At 45.3% G+C, this 17,845-nt stretch overlaps 1 protein-coding gene across 1 annotated transcript in view; it reads left to right on the forward strand.

The window, feature by feature from the left end:
* The first annotated feature begins 360 nt into the window (after nt 1-360).
* LOC115074660 (182 kDa tankyrase-1-binding protein-like) overlaps nt 361-17,845 on the forward strand; it is a 75,635-nt gene continuing 58,150 nt past the window's right edge. Inside the window, exons 1-4 of the mRNA XM_029574321.1 lie at nt 361-460; nt 1,766-1,866; nt 5,252-6,338; nt 7,150-7,213. Coding sequence (XP_029430181.1) covers nt 1,809-1,866; nt 5,252-6,338; nt 7,150-7,213 — 1,209 coding nt within the window. The 5' untranslated portion in view covers nt 361-460; nt 1,766-1,808. The remainder of the gene's footprint in view (nt 461-1,765; nt 1,867-5,251; nt 6,339-7,149; nt 7,214-17,845) is intronic.

Consider the following 17,845-nt stretch of genomic DNA (forward strand, 5'->3'; position numbering starts at 1 on the left):
CAGATATTAACTCAGGTTGTAAGCCTTCTCTGGCACCTATACCTGAATTCTCAGCCACCTTGAGCTGAGATTTGGCAAGGCAAGTACTTAAAATCCCAATCCTTAGCTGCTGAGGTTGTGTAAATTGCTGTAGCCTAACTGAATATCTGGGACCCAAACGCTGTGCACCATCTTTGTCAATAAAAGTTTTCTGACATTCATTTGAAATCTAGTGGGAGGCTGTTGCTTGGCAGCAGAGCTAGGCCCTGCTTTACCTCATCAAATTCCAGCAAACTTAGCCAAAGTTACAAACGAGAAAAGAGAGAGAGAGAGAGATTTTTTCCAGATGTTTATTTTGTCCCTGATAGAGATTATGTTTGCTGTTTGCTGCTGTGAGGACGCTTAAGGAATTCATCCCGGGCTGGGGAGATGATGGTGAAAGGAAAGTGAAGAAAAATGTCTGTTAAAGGAAAAGACCAGGGTAAGCCCACTAGAAAGAAACCGAGAGAGAGACAAAAACTGAAACGGCCATGGGTCTGAGGAGAGGCTGATGAGGTTTGGGGGCGGGGGAAGGGTAAGAGGTTACGCAGCATCTCTCCGAAGAGTGAGATTTCTGCCTTGGCATTGTAAGTCAAGGTTTTGCAATCCTGGGTCACTCCCTGTTTTCTCTCTCTCTCTCTCTGTACTTGGCAGAGAAGAGTTTGTGTCACCAGAGCCGTTTCCAGCCTGAGGCAAGGAAACAGTCAGGTAAAGGAGGAATTCAGGGATGAGGGAGCAGCATGCATGCTAGGGGTTAGCCTGCTTATCTGAGCCTTCTGACAGAGGCCTTTGGGCTCAGGGCTGATGGGATGGGACTCTCCTGCGGCATTTTTTTGGAAGTAGGGCCGGTGGAAGCACTAGGCGGCCGCCTAGAGTGCCACAGTTTTAGGGGTGGCAGCAGCAGGACTGGACTGGGCTGGCCTGATTGGGGCCTGGGCCTTACCATAGTGGTAGGAACTGGCCAAAGAGTTCCCCGCTGCTTCCTCCCTCGCTCTGTCGGCAACGTCCTGTGGAAGCAGCTTTCAGCCGTGCCGTGACCTGCCTTCACTTTCAGGTTCTGTGCTTATGGAGCTTTGGGAGGGGGGGGGGGGGTTATAAAGGAAGAGGAAAGCTGCTGAGACTGGGCATGAGGGGTGGAGCTTCGGGTGGGGCACAAGGCTGAAGTATCACCTAGAGTGTCTAAAACCCTTGTAGCAGATCTGCTTGGAAAGAGGTCCACCTGGATCAGAACTCTTGCACTTTGATGGAGCAAGCTGGAGCTCCAGCCGTTGTTTCTGTGTTGGTGCAGAACTATCTGGGTCAGGGACTGGGAGCACTGACGCTAAATGACATTGAGGATTGGAGCAAAGGTGTTTTTGGGCAGGGGAGGGCTTATCCTAGTATTTTCAAGTTCAAAGGATAGGAGTCACATTCCAGTGCACTGAGTCTCTGGGAGTGGGGTCATAGGTCCCTGTGTGTCTGAGGGGTGGGTGTCACAAGTGTCAATGTGAAGGGTGAAGGTCATGGTTCTCAGTGTGCTGGTGTGAGGAGTGGCGGTCATGAGGCCCAGGATGAAGATCATAGGTCCCTGTGGGATTGATTGTAGAGGGGAGATATTGGTGTGTTGGGTTGTAGATAGCCCTGTATGCTAATGACCGTTAGAAATGGAAGGCTTGAGGCTTGGCCTTCTCAGTAGGATAATGCTGGATTCCATATTTTGGATATATAAGATTCTTGTATCCATGTATTCTTTTCTCTTCTATTCCAGGCACCTTTGGCCCCGTGCTATTCACCATCTGACAACTGATAATATGATGGCATCTGAAGCTCAACTTGGAGCCACTCTGCAGCCAGAGAAATTGGATATCGGTATGTGACGGTGTAGGGTGGGACAAGGCTGAGATCAATCTGGGGATAAAGAGAAGGGGAGAAGCGAGGTGGGGTTGGAGAGTTGGAGGAAGGTGTGAGTTGGGGGGGTTGGAGAGTTACGAAAGGAGAGAGACAGAGTGGAGGGTTAGGGAAAGGAGAGAGATGAGAGAGGAGTGGAGGAATAAGGCAAGAACGAGCTGAGCTAGGGCAGGGTGAGGAGGACAGAAGTGGAAAAGTAGGTGAGAGGGAAGCGGCGAGCTCAGTGGTGGCCAAGGAATCAGAATGCAGAATCCCAAACAGCCTCATGATTTTAAGAAATGGGAGGGTCTCCTAGGAGGAGCAGGACCATTGCAAGGGATAACAAAGAGGGTAACTGCTCACTACCCTTCTGAGACTGTGTGAGTCCAAAACAGGAAAGGGAAGGGGGTGCCGAGAGCAGCCCTTGCCTGGGGCAATGTTATGTCCAGAATCTTCTTTGCATGAGGGGGGAGGGGAGTCCCCAATGGCAATTTCCCTTCTCCTTATCCCTATCAGTATCTTTCTCTTTCTGTCAACACCCCCACCCTGTGCCAAACCTCTCTCTCTCTCTCTCTCTCTCTCTCATATCTTATCCCCACCAGTCTGTCTCAATCTTGCCACCAGACTGGCCTTCTCTGTCATTTCCCCCACCCTGACCCCATCAGTCTGTTGGGCGTTATTGTATTTAATAAATTCTCTTTCCAAGGCATTGGTCTTGCTTTTGTTTTCTCACATCTGTGGCTACTCTAGACCAACTTCCGTTTTGTTTTTTTGGGTGTGTATGTGTGAATGAGAGCCTACCTGAGGGGGGGTGAGAGAGAGAGAGAGCATGTAGGAGTGAGAACTTGTGATATGGGAGTGGGAGCCTGCATGTGAGGGAAAGCATGTGAGAATGGGAGCCTGTGTGTTTGTGTGAGAGTGGTAGCCTGCATATAAGAGCGAGAGCCTGCATGTGAGAATGAGAGCCTGTGTGTGTGTTTGTGGGAGTGGGAGCCTGAGTGAATGTGAGAGAGAGCATGGAAGAATGGGATCCTGTGTGAGAGAGAACATGTGAGAGAGAGAGTGTGTGTGTGTGTGTGTATGAAGGGGGAAGGAAAGAAGACAGAATAAAAGAGACCCTGGAAAAGTAAAAGACAGACAAGGGGGGAAAAGAAACTGGGACCAACTGAATAGAAAAATAAGATCAGACAACAAAGGTAAAAGAAATTATTTTGCCTTTCAGCGACTGAATATGCAATCTTTGGGAATGTGCATTTCTTATATATTTGTTTTTTGCTTTTTCTTCAGTATTCCAGTACTCACAGAGTCTAGTCCCTCAGGCTTTCCATTTCAGTTCTATTTACATGTTTGTTTCTAATTTGCAGTCCCTTATTCTGTCTTAGATAAGGGTCTGCCTGTTTTGCACATGTGTGACAGAGATGCAGTATTTTGGCCAGCATCTAGTTTCTCTGTAAGGATTTGTAGCAGTCTGGTTTGTTCTGTTTGCCCATTAGGTAGTGTATTAGTGTTCTAGGGCCTGGTGTAATGTTTGCCTTGCTGCCTTTTCATAGATAAGGTTGCTGCTGTTACGGTATGGTAAAGTTTTATTTATTTATTTATTTATGTGTAGGGTTTGTGTTACTTCACAAAGGGGCCGATCCAATATTTATGCGCAGAAAGCGAGCGCAGGCGGACTTCAGGCAGGCGTTAATTTCTGATCACTAAAATGTGCATCCTAGATGCACATTTTTTTTTGGCATTGGGAGTGAATACCTAATAGCCTTATTCACATCATTTGCATGTGATGAGCGCTATTAGATTCATTCCGTGTTGGACGCGCGTTGTAGAGGCGCTAATCCCCTTATTGTATTGCATGGGCCCCCAAAGTGTTTGGCAGGGAAGGGAATATGTTTTGCTGTCATTGAGGTGACACCAGAATTCGAAATTTTTTTTTTTTTTTTTTGCATATCCTAGCTCTGTCCTGCACCTGTTGCAAATCTTTTTATGATGATTATTATGATTATTGCTGTTTTATTGTAATTTTAATTTTATTTTTGGAAAGAGGAGTCATAAAAGAATATATTGATATTTGTTTCCTTACGTGATTGGCTTAGATGTTTCTGAAGTGTTCTTTGTTTATTTTTTACATGATATTGTGTATTTATAAACTGCAATAAATATAAAATAAATTAATATCAATAAGCCATTTTTAATGTTGGTAAGTGCTTCAAGTAATATAATTAAAATATTTTAAAAATGTCACTCATGCATGATGGCTGTTGCAAACTACTCAGAAATCCATTGTAGAGTGCTTGCTAAGACATTATTTATCGATATGAGTACAGTTAGTAGGGTCTAAATCTGTATGTCTACTACCCACCTTTGTTAACCTTGGTCCCCTCCAAAAATTCAGTTCTGGCTACACCACTGGGCTGAAGAAGAACAGAGGCTGGGGCAGCCACTGGGGCTCAGAGCAATGGTGGCTGAAGAATAGAGAGAGGCCCCACGTGAGAGGCAGCTTTCTTGTGTGTGTGCGCTTGTGTGAGGCAGCTTGCTTATATATGTGTGCTTGGGTGAGAGGCAGCTTGTGTGTGTGTGTGAGTTTGAGAGGCAGTTTACTTGTGTGTGTGTGCGCTTGTGTGACGTAGCTTGCTTGTGTATGTCTGCTTGGGTGAAAGGCAGCTTGTGTATGTGTGAGTTTGAGAGGCAGCTTGTGTGTATGTGTGCTTGTGTGAGGCAGCTTGCTTGTGTGTGTGTGTGTGAGTGGCAGCTTGTGTGTGTGTGTGAGAGAGAAAGATTTCCAGCCTGGTTGGGGGGGGGGGGTCAGAGAGCATGTGTGAGGGTACTTAGGGGGGGTGTGAGAGAGAGCATGTGTGAGGGTGCTTTTGTGTGGGTGCCAGAGAGGGGGGGGGGCGGTGGGCAGAGGGGGTGGGGGAGGGGGGAGCACCATCTCATCCTTCGCCTCAGGCAGCAGATTGCCTTGAGCCACCCCTGGTCCCTCCCCTCCTGTCCTCTGCAGTGGTGCTCAGTTGCCATGGAACAAAACCCAAGAGCCACATTTTGCTCATGAAAGAGCCACAGATTGGCCACCCCTGGGATAGCTGTTGTGATGAGGCACACACCTAGCAAACACAGATACAGGGCCTGATTTACTGAAGCTTATCTCCTATTCTGTCCAGGTTAGTATGTTCCACCCGAAATTTAGACAGGTTCCTGATACACTGAGTGATAATATAAAGATTACTGAACGTTTGGAGGGAAAGCTGTGACTTTGCACCGAGGGCGTCAGCGTAAGGCAGAAACGGGTGCCCTTCTATCGATCTGTCAGTACTGCAGGAACAGGCAGGCCTTGCTAATTCTTCTCATCATTACTGTGTTTGTGTCGCAGGGCAAACGCCACCGAAGCCACTTGTGAAGCCCAAGCCAAGGATTTTGCCAAAACCCGCGTTCTCGGAGAAACCGGTGACCTCTCCCCTGCCAGACGTGCTGGGGTGCGCCTCTTCTCCAGGACTGTACAGCCCCAAGTCACCACTGGCGGATGTTCCTTTGGCAGAGAAAATTAACATCCTCACGGGGCCGAAGCCCTACGGGAGCAGCACCACCGCCGGGCTCGGCTACAAACGCCCGTCCTTCTCCTTCAAGCGTCAGAAATCGGAGACCGCGCCTAATGAAGGCGATGCTGGCAACGCCACCCCTGAGGAGGCCCCAGACCCTGGCGCCAGAGGGTCCTGGTCTTATTCCAGCTCAATGACTTTCTCGGAGCCGCCCAAATCTTTTGTGCCCTGGAGCATGCATGACGCCGGCAGAAGGAAAGTGGACCAGGAGGACCTCCCTGCCGCCGTCTCTCCGGTTGCCGATGCGGATTTGGCAGCGAGAAAGACGGGGCTGCCGCCGGCAGAGCTGACGGACGCCGCGGAAGGGACGGCCGTGCGCGCGGCAGGTGCAGCGACGGCGGGGAGGCCCCTCGAGGAGCGGAAGCCAGGCTCCTTCAGGGTGAAGCCCGTTCCTGTGGCAGTGAAGCCCGGGCGCTTTCCTGGCACAACCGTAGAAGAGATCCTCGCTCGGCTGGAGGAGGGGAAGACGGCAGCAGCTCAGGGACCTGACAGGACGTGGGCACAGAGGCAGTCTCTCAGCTTCGACGGGGGCTGCAGGTTCGGCTCAAAAGCCTACTCCTCGTTTCGCAGACAGCAGAGCGGCTCCGAGGCAGTGGGAGAAACTGAGGAGAAAGCAACCAAAGAGTCAGAAAGCAAAGCAGGGAAGGATCCTTCCTCTCCTTCCACGTTGGAGGCGTCCCAAGGAGTTGGCGGACATCTTCAGGCAGATTCCGTGGAAGGTCGGGCAGCAGTGGCTGAGGAGGATAGGCCCGGTGATCAGAGACCTGGCTTAAGGAGTGCATCGGAGCTTCTTCTGCAGTCACGCCAAACAGTTCCTCCATCTTTGAACTTTCCAGCCCCTGCCAAGGTCTCCCAGGAGAGGTGAGTTGTCTAAAGAGACAGCAAGAGGGAACTCTCTAGCATGGGCAAACGTGCCTGTGGGGGGGGGGGGGGGGTTATGCCTTGTCGTGTTGGGAGTTAGCGGGTGTTCTCTCCACACTACTTGGCAGTGCAGCTAGAGAGCCGACGGCGCACGTAAAATTATCTCAGGACATTGTGTATGTGTGAATAGCATGCCCATGTGTGTGAGAATTGTGCCCATATGTTGTGCCCATGTGTGTGAGAATTGTGCCCATATGTTGTGCCCATGTGTGTGAGAATTGTGCCCATATGTTGTGCCCATGTGTGTGAGAATTGTGCCCATATGTTGTGCCCATGTGTGTGAGAATTGTGCCCATATGTTGTGCCCATGTGTGTGAGAATTGTGCCCATATGTTGTGCCCATGTGTGTGAGAATTGTGCCCATATGTTGTGCCCATGTGTGTGAGAATTGTGCCCATATGTTGGGTGTGAAATTATGTACCTATGTGTTCAGCATGTGTGATTTGTGTGGTTTATGAATTACATATCCTTCTGGGTCGATTGTATGTGGCCTTATGTTGAGTGTAGAAATAATGCCTGTGTGTCATGAGTGTGTGTCTCCTGCTGTTTTTAATCCTGTGTATTCTGGAAGGCCTGAGAAAAACACCCTTCCTTGGACATTCTCCTCCACATAAGAAAGGAGCATAGGAAGGGGTTAACCCCTTGACGTCTGAAAAGATCAGTCTCTCTAGAGTCAGGGTGGGGACTTTTCCTAAAAGAGAAAAAAAATCTGCATATTCAGTGCTTTCTTTTTTTTTTTCTGTCTGATCAGCTGCTTCCTGCCTGACTCCAGCTGGGACAGAAACCAAATCCAAGGTCAGCTGTCTCCTCCCAGGGTGAGTAAGATACTGAACTCATCATCTGGAAACATCTGTACTGAGATCACTGGAATCTGTGGTTGTAACTGCCTGCTCTGTCTGTCTGTCACTCTCATTTTCTATGCATGGATCATTGTCTTTTGTTTGCTTGTCTCTTTCACCTCTCCATGTGTCCAGTTTACCTTTGTCTCTCTCCACATACAGATGTTGATTTATCTTTTAGACTCCCTCTGTTTCCCCCAGTTTCTTTCCCTACCTCTGATTCAGAAACATGTTGAAATGAACATTTGACTTGCCATACTGGGTCAGACCAAGGGTTAATCAAGCCCAGTATCCTGTTTCCAACAGTGGCCAATCCGTGTCACAAGTACCTGGCAAGTACCCAAACATTGAATAAATCTCAAGCTACTACTGCTTATTAATTAATAGCAGTTTATGGATTTCTCCTCTAGGAAGTTATCCAAACCTTTTTTAAACCCAGTTACAATAACTGCTGTAACCATATCCTCTGGCAATGAATTCCAGAGGTTAACTATGCACTGAATGAAAAATAATTTTCTTTGAATTGTTTTAAATGAGATACTTGCTAACTTCATGGAGTGCCTCCTGGTCCTTCTATTATCTGAAAGAGTAAATAACTGATTTACATTAACCTGTTCAAGTCCTTTCGTGATTTTGTAGACTTCTGTCATATCTCCCCTCAGTCGTCTCTTCTCCTAGCTGAACAGCCCTAACTTCTTTAGCCTTTCCTCATAGGGAGCCGTTCCATGCCCTTTTTGGTCGCCCTTCTTTGCACTTTCTCCAGTGTAACTATATCTTTTTTGAGATGCGGCGACCAGAATTGTACACAGTATTCAAGGTGCGGTCTCACCATGGAGCGATACAGAGGCATTATGAAGTTTTCCGTTCTATTAGCCATTCCCTTCCTAATAATTCCTAACATTTTGTTTGCTTTTTTGACTGCCGCAGCACATGGAGCCGACGATTTTAAAGTATTATCCACTATGATGCCTAGATCTTTTTCTTGGGTGGTAGCACCTAAGATAGAACCTAACATTGTGTAACTATAGCCTGGGTTACTTTTCCCTATGTGCATCACCTTGCACTTGTCCACATTAAATTTCATCTGCCATTTGGAAGCCCAGTCTTCCAGTCTTGCAAGGTTCTCTTGCATTTCATCGCACTCCGCTTGAGGTTTAACTACTCTGCATAATTTTGTGCCATCCGCAAAGTTTTAGCCTTGTTACCGAAATTGTTTTAGAACATTGCAGTTTGTCCATCCAATCCCTGAGAAATGATCCACACAAGAGCAATTTCCAGGGCCAGTGTAAGAGTCTGCAGTGCCTTAGGCAGCCCAATATCATACGCCCCCCACCCCTAGAGGTGAATGTGCTCTCTGAGTGGTAGCGTTATGGTCACCTTCTTACAGTTCGTTCTCTCTCTTTCCCTCCCTCCCTCTCTCTGCCTCTCCCCTTCTTTCACATTTTGAAAATGGTGCCCTCGTGTACCCCGGTGGCGCCCCGCTCACTGATGCCGCCCCAGGGAACCACTTAGTCCCACCTAATGGTCGCGCCAGCCCTGACAATTTCTCCTTTCTCTGTCTCGGTTCGCGTAAAGAACGCCAAGCATGTCTTGTCATGTGCAAGCAAAGTCAAGATATTTATATGGAAAGGTCTGCATTAATACAAAAAAAAGAAAAGCTTTTTGATACGCAGGCAGCTGGAGACGTCAAGGGCTTAGCGCACCGAGCATTAGCAACTGGAAGCAATACTGGGACATGAGACCCTTGACAAGTCACTTTATCTCCTGTGCCTCAGTTCTAAATGACCCTAAGCAAATCAATTTCATAGGATTTAGGTCCCTAGCTTCAAGATTTAGGAGCCTAAATTGGCCTCTGTGAAAACTGACCAGGACTGAATACGTACGTTTAGGCTCCCAATTTCAGTACAGGGGTGGAGTTAGGGTGGGACGTTATCTAATTAGGGGCATATTTTACCGACATGATAATACGTGTTAGCGTCTGTTGGCAATTATGGCCCTCAGGTTCCTATATCTAGGCAAATGAGTTACAGGTCTACGTTTTGGCGCACAAATCTAGAGACATTTTCAGATGGAGCCTGAAAGAAGTGCTGAGTATTTTTTGGAAAATTAGCCCCTTTCTATTTCTATTCCTAAATTCTAAATCACCTTTGCCAAGTCCCTTTATCTCCCCATGCCTCAGCCACTGACTTCCTAGCCCTGGGCACGGTGTCCCTTGTGCCTCTGTAACTAGAATTACACTCTTCATTCACCATGTGTTAGACAGTCCAAGTGCCTGCAATGTGCTGCCAGATATTCTCGTCCTCTCTTTCTGTAATACAAATTCTAAAGTGCATGATAATCCGGATTTACAAGAAAGGCACTGTATAAACCCTAATTATTATTATGGTTGCCTGGTGCAGCCTCCCTAGCTTACATTCAAGTTCTTAAGTAGTCCATTTGCCTAGCGTGTGAGCATGCACGCCACTGTATACAAACTGTCCCTGCCCCAGACAGCTTGCGGTGAAAGTTTCAGCCCAGGGCAAGTGACCTGCTCAAGGTGACACAGAGGGTGAAGGGTGAGGGTGAGAGGGTGAAGCCCGTGTCATAGTCAATGTAATGTTTATTATAATTCAAAAGAGAAAATAACATATATATATATATATATATATATATATATATATATAAAACTTCAACTCTTCAGCACCCATCATAACATCATGACCCCTCCACCCCAAATAATTGAGGTACCACAGTCAGGTGCTTTTAGCACTGCGATGCTCTGTAGCGACTTCACCTCAGTTTGGCAGCACTCGAGGTCACACCCAAGTGATATGTGACTGAAATCCGTTGACTTGTTTCTCTGTCACAAGAAGTTATTCGTATTTAGTTTTGGTCTGTTCCTCTGTCTGGGCCTTGTTCAAAAATAACTTTTCCCCCATTCTTTGCCTAGGAATAGGTTCTTGTGGAATATTTGCCATCATTTTCTCTCGCCCTCCCTCTGCCTCTGTCTTCCTCTTTCCCTACATCCTTGACGTCTTAAATTCTGCCCAGCTGAGAGCTTGACTACCATTGCAGTATTATGGAGATCACTGTGCGAGAGAGAATGTGGTGGGTTTACCAGCCCCTGAGCGGTGAGTTTCTCGCGTCTGACCCATGCTGGAAGAGATGAGCCGCCTGGAGAGAGAATCTTAATTTGTCAGGTACTAGAGTCATGCTGAGGCCAGGTTTGGCTAATTTAGGACAGCTGGTAGCAAGCAGCACTACGTATGTCAGGTAGCACTATAGTAGAAGTAATGGCTCCCTGCCTTCCTCTACTTTCCTTCCCCCTTTCTCCCTGCCACCTGCATTTCTTAAGAGGACAGTGTGCAAAGGCATTTACCCTTATGAATACTGACTTGCCCTCTCTTTAGGGCAGACTTGTAAAACAAGATGCATGGATTGGGTTTTCAAATCTACACCTCCTGTTTTCCAGCATAAATCTACCCTCGGGGGAGGAAAAGGTGCAAAGTCTGTGGATCCGGCCACAGCTTCCCTTTTGAAACTTAAGTACAAGGCCACAAGTATTTTGCATTTTGGGAGGGGAGGGGCATGTGGTTGAAAATTGTCCCTAAATTACATTGATCCAGTGTAACTGTTTGCTCAGGCCTTTTATTTTATTTATTGACTGATTTACAATTATTTTTCAACCACCACTCCAAGAACATCATGGCGATTTACACAAATTAAAACTTGCATAATCCAAATTAAAACAATACATGTAACATAATGCATTGCATAACATAAAAAAAACAACAACAGAGGACAGGCAACCAGAGCATAAACTTACATAAGTGGTTCAGGGATTATTGTTTCTTTTTCCTGAATTTATTGGGTGCCCTACCTTGCCGATATTTTGGGGGTTCCTCAAAGCGTGCTTGATTGAATGCTGGAGTGGCCCATGGATGAAAGCACTCCAATGTCTTCTCTGTGATTTACACTGGTCAGAACCTGCGGTGATTGTGGGCCGTTCTGACTGCCCCATCTCAGGGAAGCAGCACTTGAGGTGCAGAGGAGGGTGAGAAAAATGATAAAGGGGATGGAGCACCTCTCCCGTGATGAGAGGCTACACAGGTTAGGGCTTTTCAGCTTGCAAGAAAGTGGTGATAGGGGACATGATAGAAACCTATAACATCATGAGCAGGTGGGGACCCGAGGAAGAGCAGAGCGGCGGGGGATTCTGGGACAGGAATGGCACACGGAGGGAGGCATTCGGCCCTGAGAAACATGCATTACTGGATGTTACAGAATAGCAGGTGGTAGGAAATGCAGGCACACATGTGTATGTTTGTGTGTGTGCTTGTGTGTGTGTGTGTGTGGGGGGGGGGGGGGATATTCTTTGAGAGCCAAGTCATTCTCTTAGAGGATGGGATGTGGAGATGATGGGGGAGGTTTTCTGCCTGGTGAGAGTGAAAACCATACAGCTGCATTACAGAATGGGCGGGGTTACTGGAGGAGAGTGTTATACATGGATTAGATGTTGTCATGTGCAATAATTATTATGTCATTTAAGATGCTAATAAGGTCTATTGAGGTAATTGATGTGGCCAAGAGAGATTTAAGAAGGGTGATGCCATGAAAGTCTGTAGAAGTGTGTGACTTATGAGGTAACTCCTGTGAGGGTGTCACCTGTATAAGGAGAGAGTGCAGGCGGGTATGTAGGAGGTGTGCAGTTACACATGTGGTGAGAATATAGAGAGGGTCTTAGCTCTGGAGTGAAGGGGCATATGGTTGCATGAGAGGAGGAAGTGAGGGAAGGCAAATTCAGGGGTCTCGCCTCACAGAGGCATACAGTTCACAGGTCTTGTGGTTGTGGGGGGAAGGGGGAATCTCATTGTACCTCCCCTACCTTATCCTTTGACACAGGCCAATCACCTGTCAACTGGTGCCCCAGGCAGTCCAGGAAGAGTGGGGAGACCTGCTTGGATGACATAGCTAGGGTTGACTTCTGATGATGCAGCTGCAGCAGTGTAAGAACTGTCAGTACAGAGGCAGCATTGAATGCTGGTACCCCGACATAGTGCGTTGGTAATCAAATGTGCAGATGATACAAAATTATTCAGAGTAGTTAAATCACAAGTGGATTGTGAAGAATTTCAGAAGGACCTTGCGAGACTGGAAGATTGGGCATCCAAATGGCAGATGAAATTTAATGTGGACAAGTGCAAGGTGTTGCATATAGGGAAAAATAACCCTTGCTGTAGTTACACGATGTTAGGTTCCATAGTAGGAGCTACCACCCAGGAAAAGGATCTAGGCATCATAGTGGATAATACTTTAAAATCGTCGGCTCAGTGTGCTGCAGCAGTCAAAAAAGCAAACAGAATGTTAGGAATTATTAGGAAGGGAATAGTGATAAAACCGAAAATGTAATGTCTCCATATCGCTCCATGCTGAGACTGCACCTTGAGTACTGTGGACAGTTCTGGTCGCCGCATCTCAAAAAAGATATAGTTGCAATGGAGAAGGTACAGAGAAGGGCAACCAAAATGATAAAGGGGATGGAACAGTTCCCCTATGAGGAAAGGCTGAAGAGGTTAGGGCTGTTTAGCTTGTAGAAGAGACAACTGAGGGGGGATATGATAGAGGTGTTTAAAATCATGAGAGGTCTAGAATGTAATCTTTCGAATAATAGAAGGACTAGAGGGCACTCCATGAAGTTAGCAAGTAGCACATTTAAGACTAATCGGAGAAAATTCTTTTTCACTCAACGCACAATTAAACTCTGGAATTTGCTGCCAGAGGATGTGGTTAGTGTAGCTGGGTTTTGATAATTTATTGGAGGAGAAGTCCATTAACTGCTATTAATCAAGTTGACTTAGGTGATATCCCCTGCTATTACTGGCATCAGTAGCATGGGATCTGCTTAGTGTGTGGGTACTTGCCAGGGACATGGTATAAACACTGTGGATCTCTAAAGGCTAGAAGGTGGAAATGAAGAAAAGCGTGCAGGGGGTAATTTGCTGGTGCAGCACTTACTACCTTTAGCAGAAGGAATGGAGATTACCCCCCCTTAACCACTAAGCCCGGATGCTTTTAATGCAAGTGCAACATTGCTCCCCATTTCGACGGCAGCAGGAAAAGGGGAATTGGATTCGGACAACAACCAAGAGGGCCTGGACCTCTGTGGCCTGGGACACTGACACGCAAAAAAACTTTATATTTATCTTTAGGATGTACATTTGTCTTAAGATTCCCATTGTAAATGTGTAATTAGGTTGAGTAATGATTGTTTTGTGTTTTTCCTTCTGGAGCAACTTAAGTCCTTTATTAATTCCAGGAGTGGTTTGTCTTCAACTCCTGCTACTTAGACGGTCTGCAGTTTTGATGCTATAGTTAAATAGTGCTGCTGAATTCACCTGAAGCCAGGTTCTAGAAAGTTTATTTCCTTTTTCTTATTTTATTTTTCACCCCCTTCCTTTACCTATTGTTATCCTGTAGGGAGATTAGGATGTAAAAATAGTTTTACTTGAATTTTGCTTTCTCTTATTGATTATACAATCAAATATCTTCTTTTTTCTGTAAGTAAGATGTATTCTTGCTTTATTTGATGAAAATAAGACAGCTTGAGACCTAAGAGCTAAGAAGTCTTTCCGCATCTCTTGCGTAGAACACGGAAAATCTGGGAAATGTGGATCCTCTGACCAGAAAGAAGAGAAGCGAGATTTCTAAAATATCTTTTCATGACCTCACTTAATTCCTGCTCCGATATAAAGGAGACAAGAAGAGTGGAACATTCAATAACCTCTGCATTAGTCTTCCAGAAATCGGTCACATTTTCGAAAACATCAGGCTGTTGAACTAATGGCACCCGAGAAGGCTTCACTTTAGTAGTAACTGGAAGGAAAAACATTTTATATTATTGAAGGAACTTTGTCAGGCTCAAGAACTCAAAAGAAATAATTTCTCAAGGTAGAGTAGGGGATTGTCCCCCGCTTTGGAAAATTCAAGAAACGAAGATTCAGGTGCCTGGTGTAATTCTCAAGGTATTCCAGTCTCCAACACGACTTATTCCTGTCTTTGACAGCTGTTGAATGTTCACAACAGCAGCCTCAGAAGCTGAAATTTTGGATTTAATTTCGTCTAGTTGTACGGCATAATTTTTCCCCATGGTATCACCTTTAGTAGATAGAAGATCAATCTTTGCATTATAATCCTTCTGGGAGCGGCCAAAATCTACCATTAGGTCCCAAATTGCTCGGGATTGACAACTGCCGGCCTAGGTGGAAAAGAAAAGGACTCTCTGGATGCAAAAGAGTTTGTCAGATGAATGCAGTAGTCTTGCTTGGCAAGTGCAATAGCAGACTGGAAGGAGGTCAGCGTGAATCTGAAATGTATGAAGTCGGCATGGGCATGGGACTTTAGCCAGAGATGTTCTGCAGAGCAGACACAGGAACACAGGAAGCAGATTCTAGGGTTGAGCCAAGGCTTGGATTTGTTGTACCTTACAGGAGGGGCAAGAGTGTCTAAGGCAGAGAGCAGTATAGTGTTACAAGAAGGAAACTCCCACTCTTGCTCAGTAGTAAAACTTTACTGATCTAGAGAGGTTGGTCTGTTCAGTGTTGTTGGATGTTGTCACCCACGTGTCATGGTTGGTTCATTCTCCTCTGCATTGTTGGAATGGGGAGGTCCCAGGTGATCAAAATGTCTTCATTCTCCAAGGTCTGTCAGGATCCCAGTGCTTTTCTAGTACAGCGAGGTTACACTATTTACAGTTTCCAGTGGATAAATCATGCGACTTTATTATGCCTTTCTGTACGCAGGCCTTCTGACATCAGCACATCACACCCAGCAAGAAGATGTGCAACCGTTTCCAGAATCCACATTTGTCTGCATTACAGTTTTTTTCTGTACTGGCTGTTAATCATCTTGTCATGTGCTGCAATTATTAATCGCTAATCTTTAAGTTCACATCTCCTTAAAGCAGTCTTGTGTCAGATTTTGATATACTTGTGGTTTCAGAAGTAACTCTTCATTTCCCATTATATTTCTGCCTTAGCAAACTGATACTCTTTCTTTGCTGGTCTGACTCTTATTAAGAGTTTTTTCTTGTTTTGCAAATGTTATTTGCTCTTTCATCAAGTGTGCTGTTAGATTCTCATTCAGTTTTTCTATTCATTGGAACAATTGTTCAGGCTTAAAGATGGAGACCGATTTTTGGCACTTTCTGAGTATTTGGATCTGTTAATGCTAATGAATAAGCCTGGAGGCCTATAATAGCAGCTCTATATGTATAATCTGTTTCTATATGTCCCATACCCTCTTCAGCTCTTGAAATATAAAATTTCGGCATACATTAATTCTTATTGATTAGTTGGTGGGCTTGGAGTAGTTTTCTTATTCTAACATCCAACTTTTCCACTGATTTTTCTCCCGTTTGTTATAGCAAAGTCATTTTTCCATTGACTTTATTATTACATAGAAATTCCCAGGAAAAATAAAATAAAAACTGAAAACAAAGGTTCATACAAGTAGCATATTCCATGCTGTTAAAGTGCTTTTAAATGTCAGTATTCTTTACTGAACTTTTCTTTCAGTAACGGGATTGCTGTCCATTCTTCTACCCCTAGATATTTATATATTCCTTCTTGCTCAAATTCTTTTATTTTATAATCTTCAGTCAGAGAGATATTCTCAGGTTTGCTTAATTTTTCTTTAAGGAAGATCATCTTAGCACATTTTTCCAGGCCCACATGTCATCATCCAAGAAGCTTCTTGCTGAGCTAATTCACTAAGTGAGGATCACAAGAGCTGTAAAGGTTCACGTCATCTACAAATAATAAGTGCAGTGTTAATTGTGGATCATTAGTGTATGTCTCTAGGATTAAGGCTAAATTCATAGCCCAAAGAGTGGATTCAGTGCCAGACAGAAACAGGAGTGATAACAGGAAATCTCCCCGAACCATTCCTTGCTGGTTCCTGATGTTGGGAATGGTCCATTTTTATAGTTCAGATGGCGTACAGTCTGCTGAATTATCATGGTAAACCTGATATACTCTATCAATTCAGGATTCACTCTGTGCATTTCAAGGCAATTTATTATCCAAGAGTGCTCTCGAAAGCTTTTTCATGGTCGAGCACTATTCTTTATTGCATCAAGTGGATCATCTTTGGATCCAGCTGCTCCTCTTTTATTACTCTTCAGTTCTCTTGCCATTGTGTTATTAGCGTCTATGTAATCATATATTCTATCTGCATCGCCAGACCTCTTCCCTTGGCCATTAGATCAATAAGAGACTCAAAGGCTTTCAAAAACAGGTTAAAGACACACCTCTGGCCCTTAGCGTCCAGCTTGTTAACTATTAGGAAAAAACTATCTTCCAGCATCTGCAGCAACTTTGTCTATTGTGAAAATGTATAAGATTGTTTTTAATGTTGACCTAAATTACGTATGCACTCGACTGGAACCTGACCCGAACTTTGGAGGGTGTAGGTAATAAGTATTTGAAATAATCAGTCTATTGCAGTGAACAACGTGTAGTTAGGCGTGTTATTTGTTGGTAATTGGGGGGATGTTTCTTGAGTCTCCCTTTGGCAGGAGCCGTGTTCTTCCTGTTATTAACCATCATGAAGTGTGTTCTGGCTGCCTGATCAATTGTTTCTTTAAATTTACCAAGTCTTGGTGGACAGTTGTTAACTGTTTGAACCGAAAGTTGGGCACCCCATCCGTGCCAGACTTCGTCCAGTTTGGAGCTTTTTTTTTTAAACCTGATTGTCCAGCTCCTTTGTTGATAGTTAAGGCTGTTCCATAATGTTGAGTTTCGCCTTTTCCATGCTCTTTTGTAGGCCGGGCAGCCATTCTGCTTCCGTGTTACGTTCTGTGGGATCTCCATATGCAGAATCTGCTTTGGCTCTGCTGCATGGGAGAACCAGGTTCATGCTTCTTGCACTGGCAGGGATTGTGGATACTGCGCCGGCAGCATTACTGGCCCTGGGGGAGGGGAGGTGGAGGGAGGAAAGAGTGAAAAATGGGTAAAACTGTGGAATAAAAAAAAAAGTGTGAAATTCCATGAAATAAGTCAAAAAGAAAGTAGAACTAATACAAAGCCCGAGAAAATAAAGAATGTTATGCTGTGCACCACTTTGGATGACCTTTTGGCTGAAATAGAAGAAAAATTGAATAAAGGAACATGAAGTCGATACGCTGAAGGACCTTGCTAATACGACTGCTTTAAGAGCCGAGTTTTACCCAGAGCTGAACTTCAGTCAAGTATTGTTAGAAAAGTAAAAGCTGTGCTGAGGACAAGCAAGAGGAACTCTTCACGCCAGGGGCCTCCTCTCCCTCTGTTTACTTTTGGAACAATTTTGTGAAAAGGAGGAAGGAGGGAATGGACAAATATGGCAGGGAGGTGTAGGAGACAGCGCAAAGAAATTAAAGATTAACTTTCAGTTGCCATTGACCCTGTGTGTGTGGCTGTAGAGATAAGCATTAACTGGTTCAGCCATGAATCAGAGTGCCCTTTCCATTGTCACCGTACACACACACACACACACACACACACACACAGTGCATACAAGCAGTCAGGTCTGTGCACACCCAGGCTCCGTACACAAACATATGTACAGTGTACCAAGAAGAAGGAATGCCATTTC

Source organism: Rhinatrema bivittatum, chromosome 13 (assembly GCF_901001135.1).
Source record: "Rhinatrema bivittatum chromosome 13, aRhiBiv1.1, whole genome shotgun sequence".
NCBI classification, from domain to species: Eukaryota; Metazoa; Chordata; class Amphibia; order Gymnophiona; family Rhinatrematidae; genus Rhinatrema; species Rhinatrema bivittatum.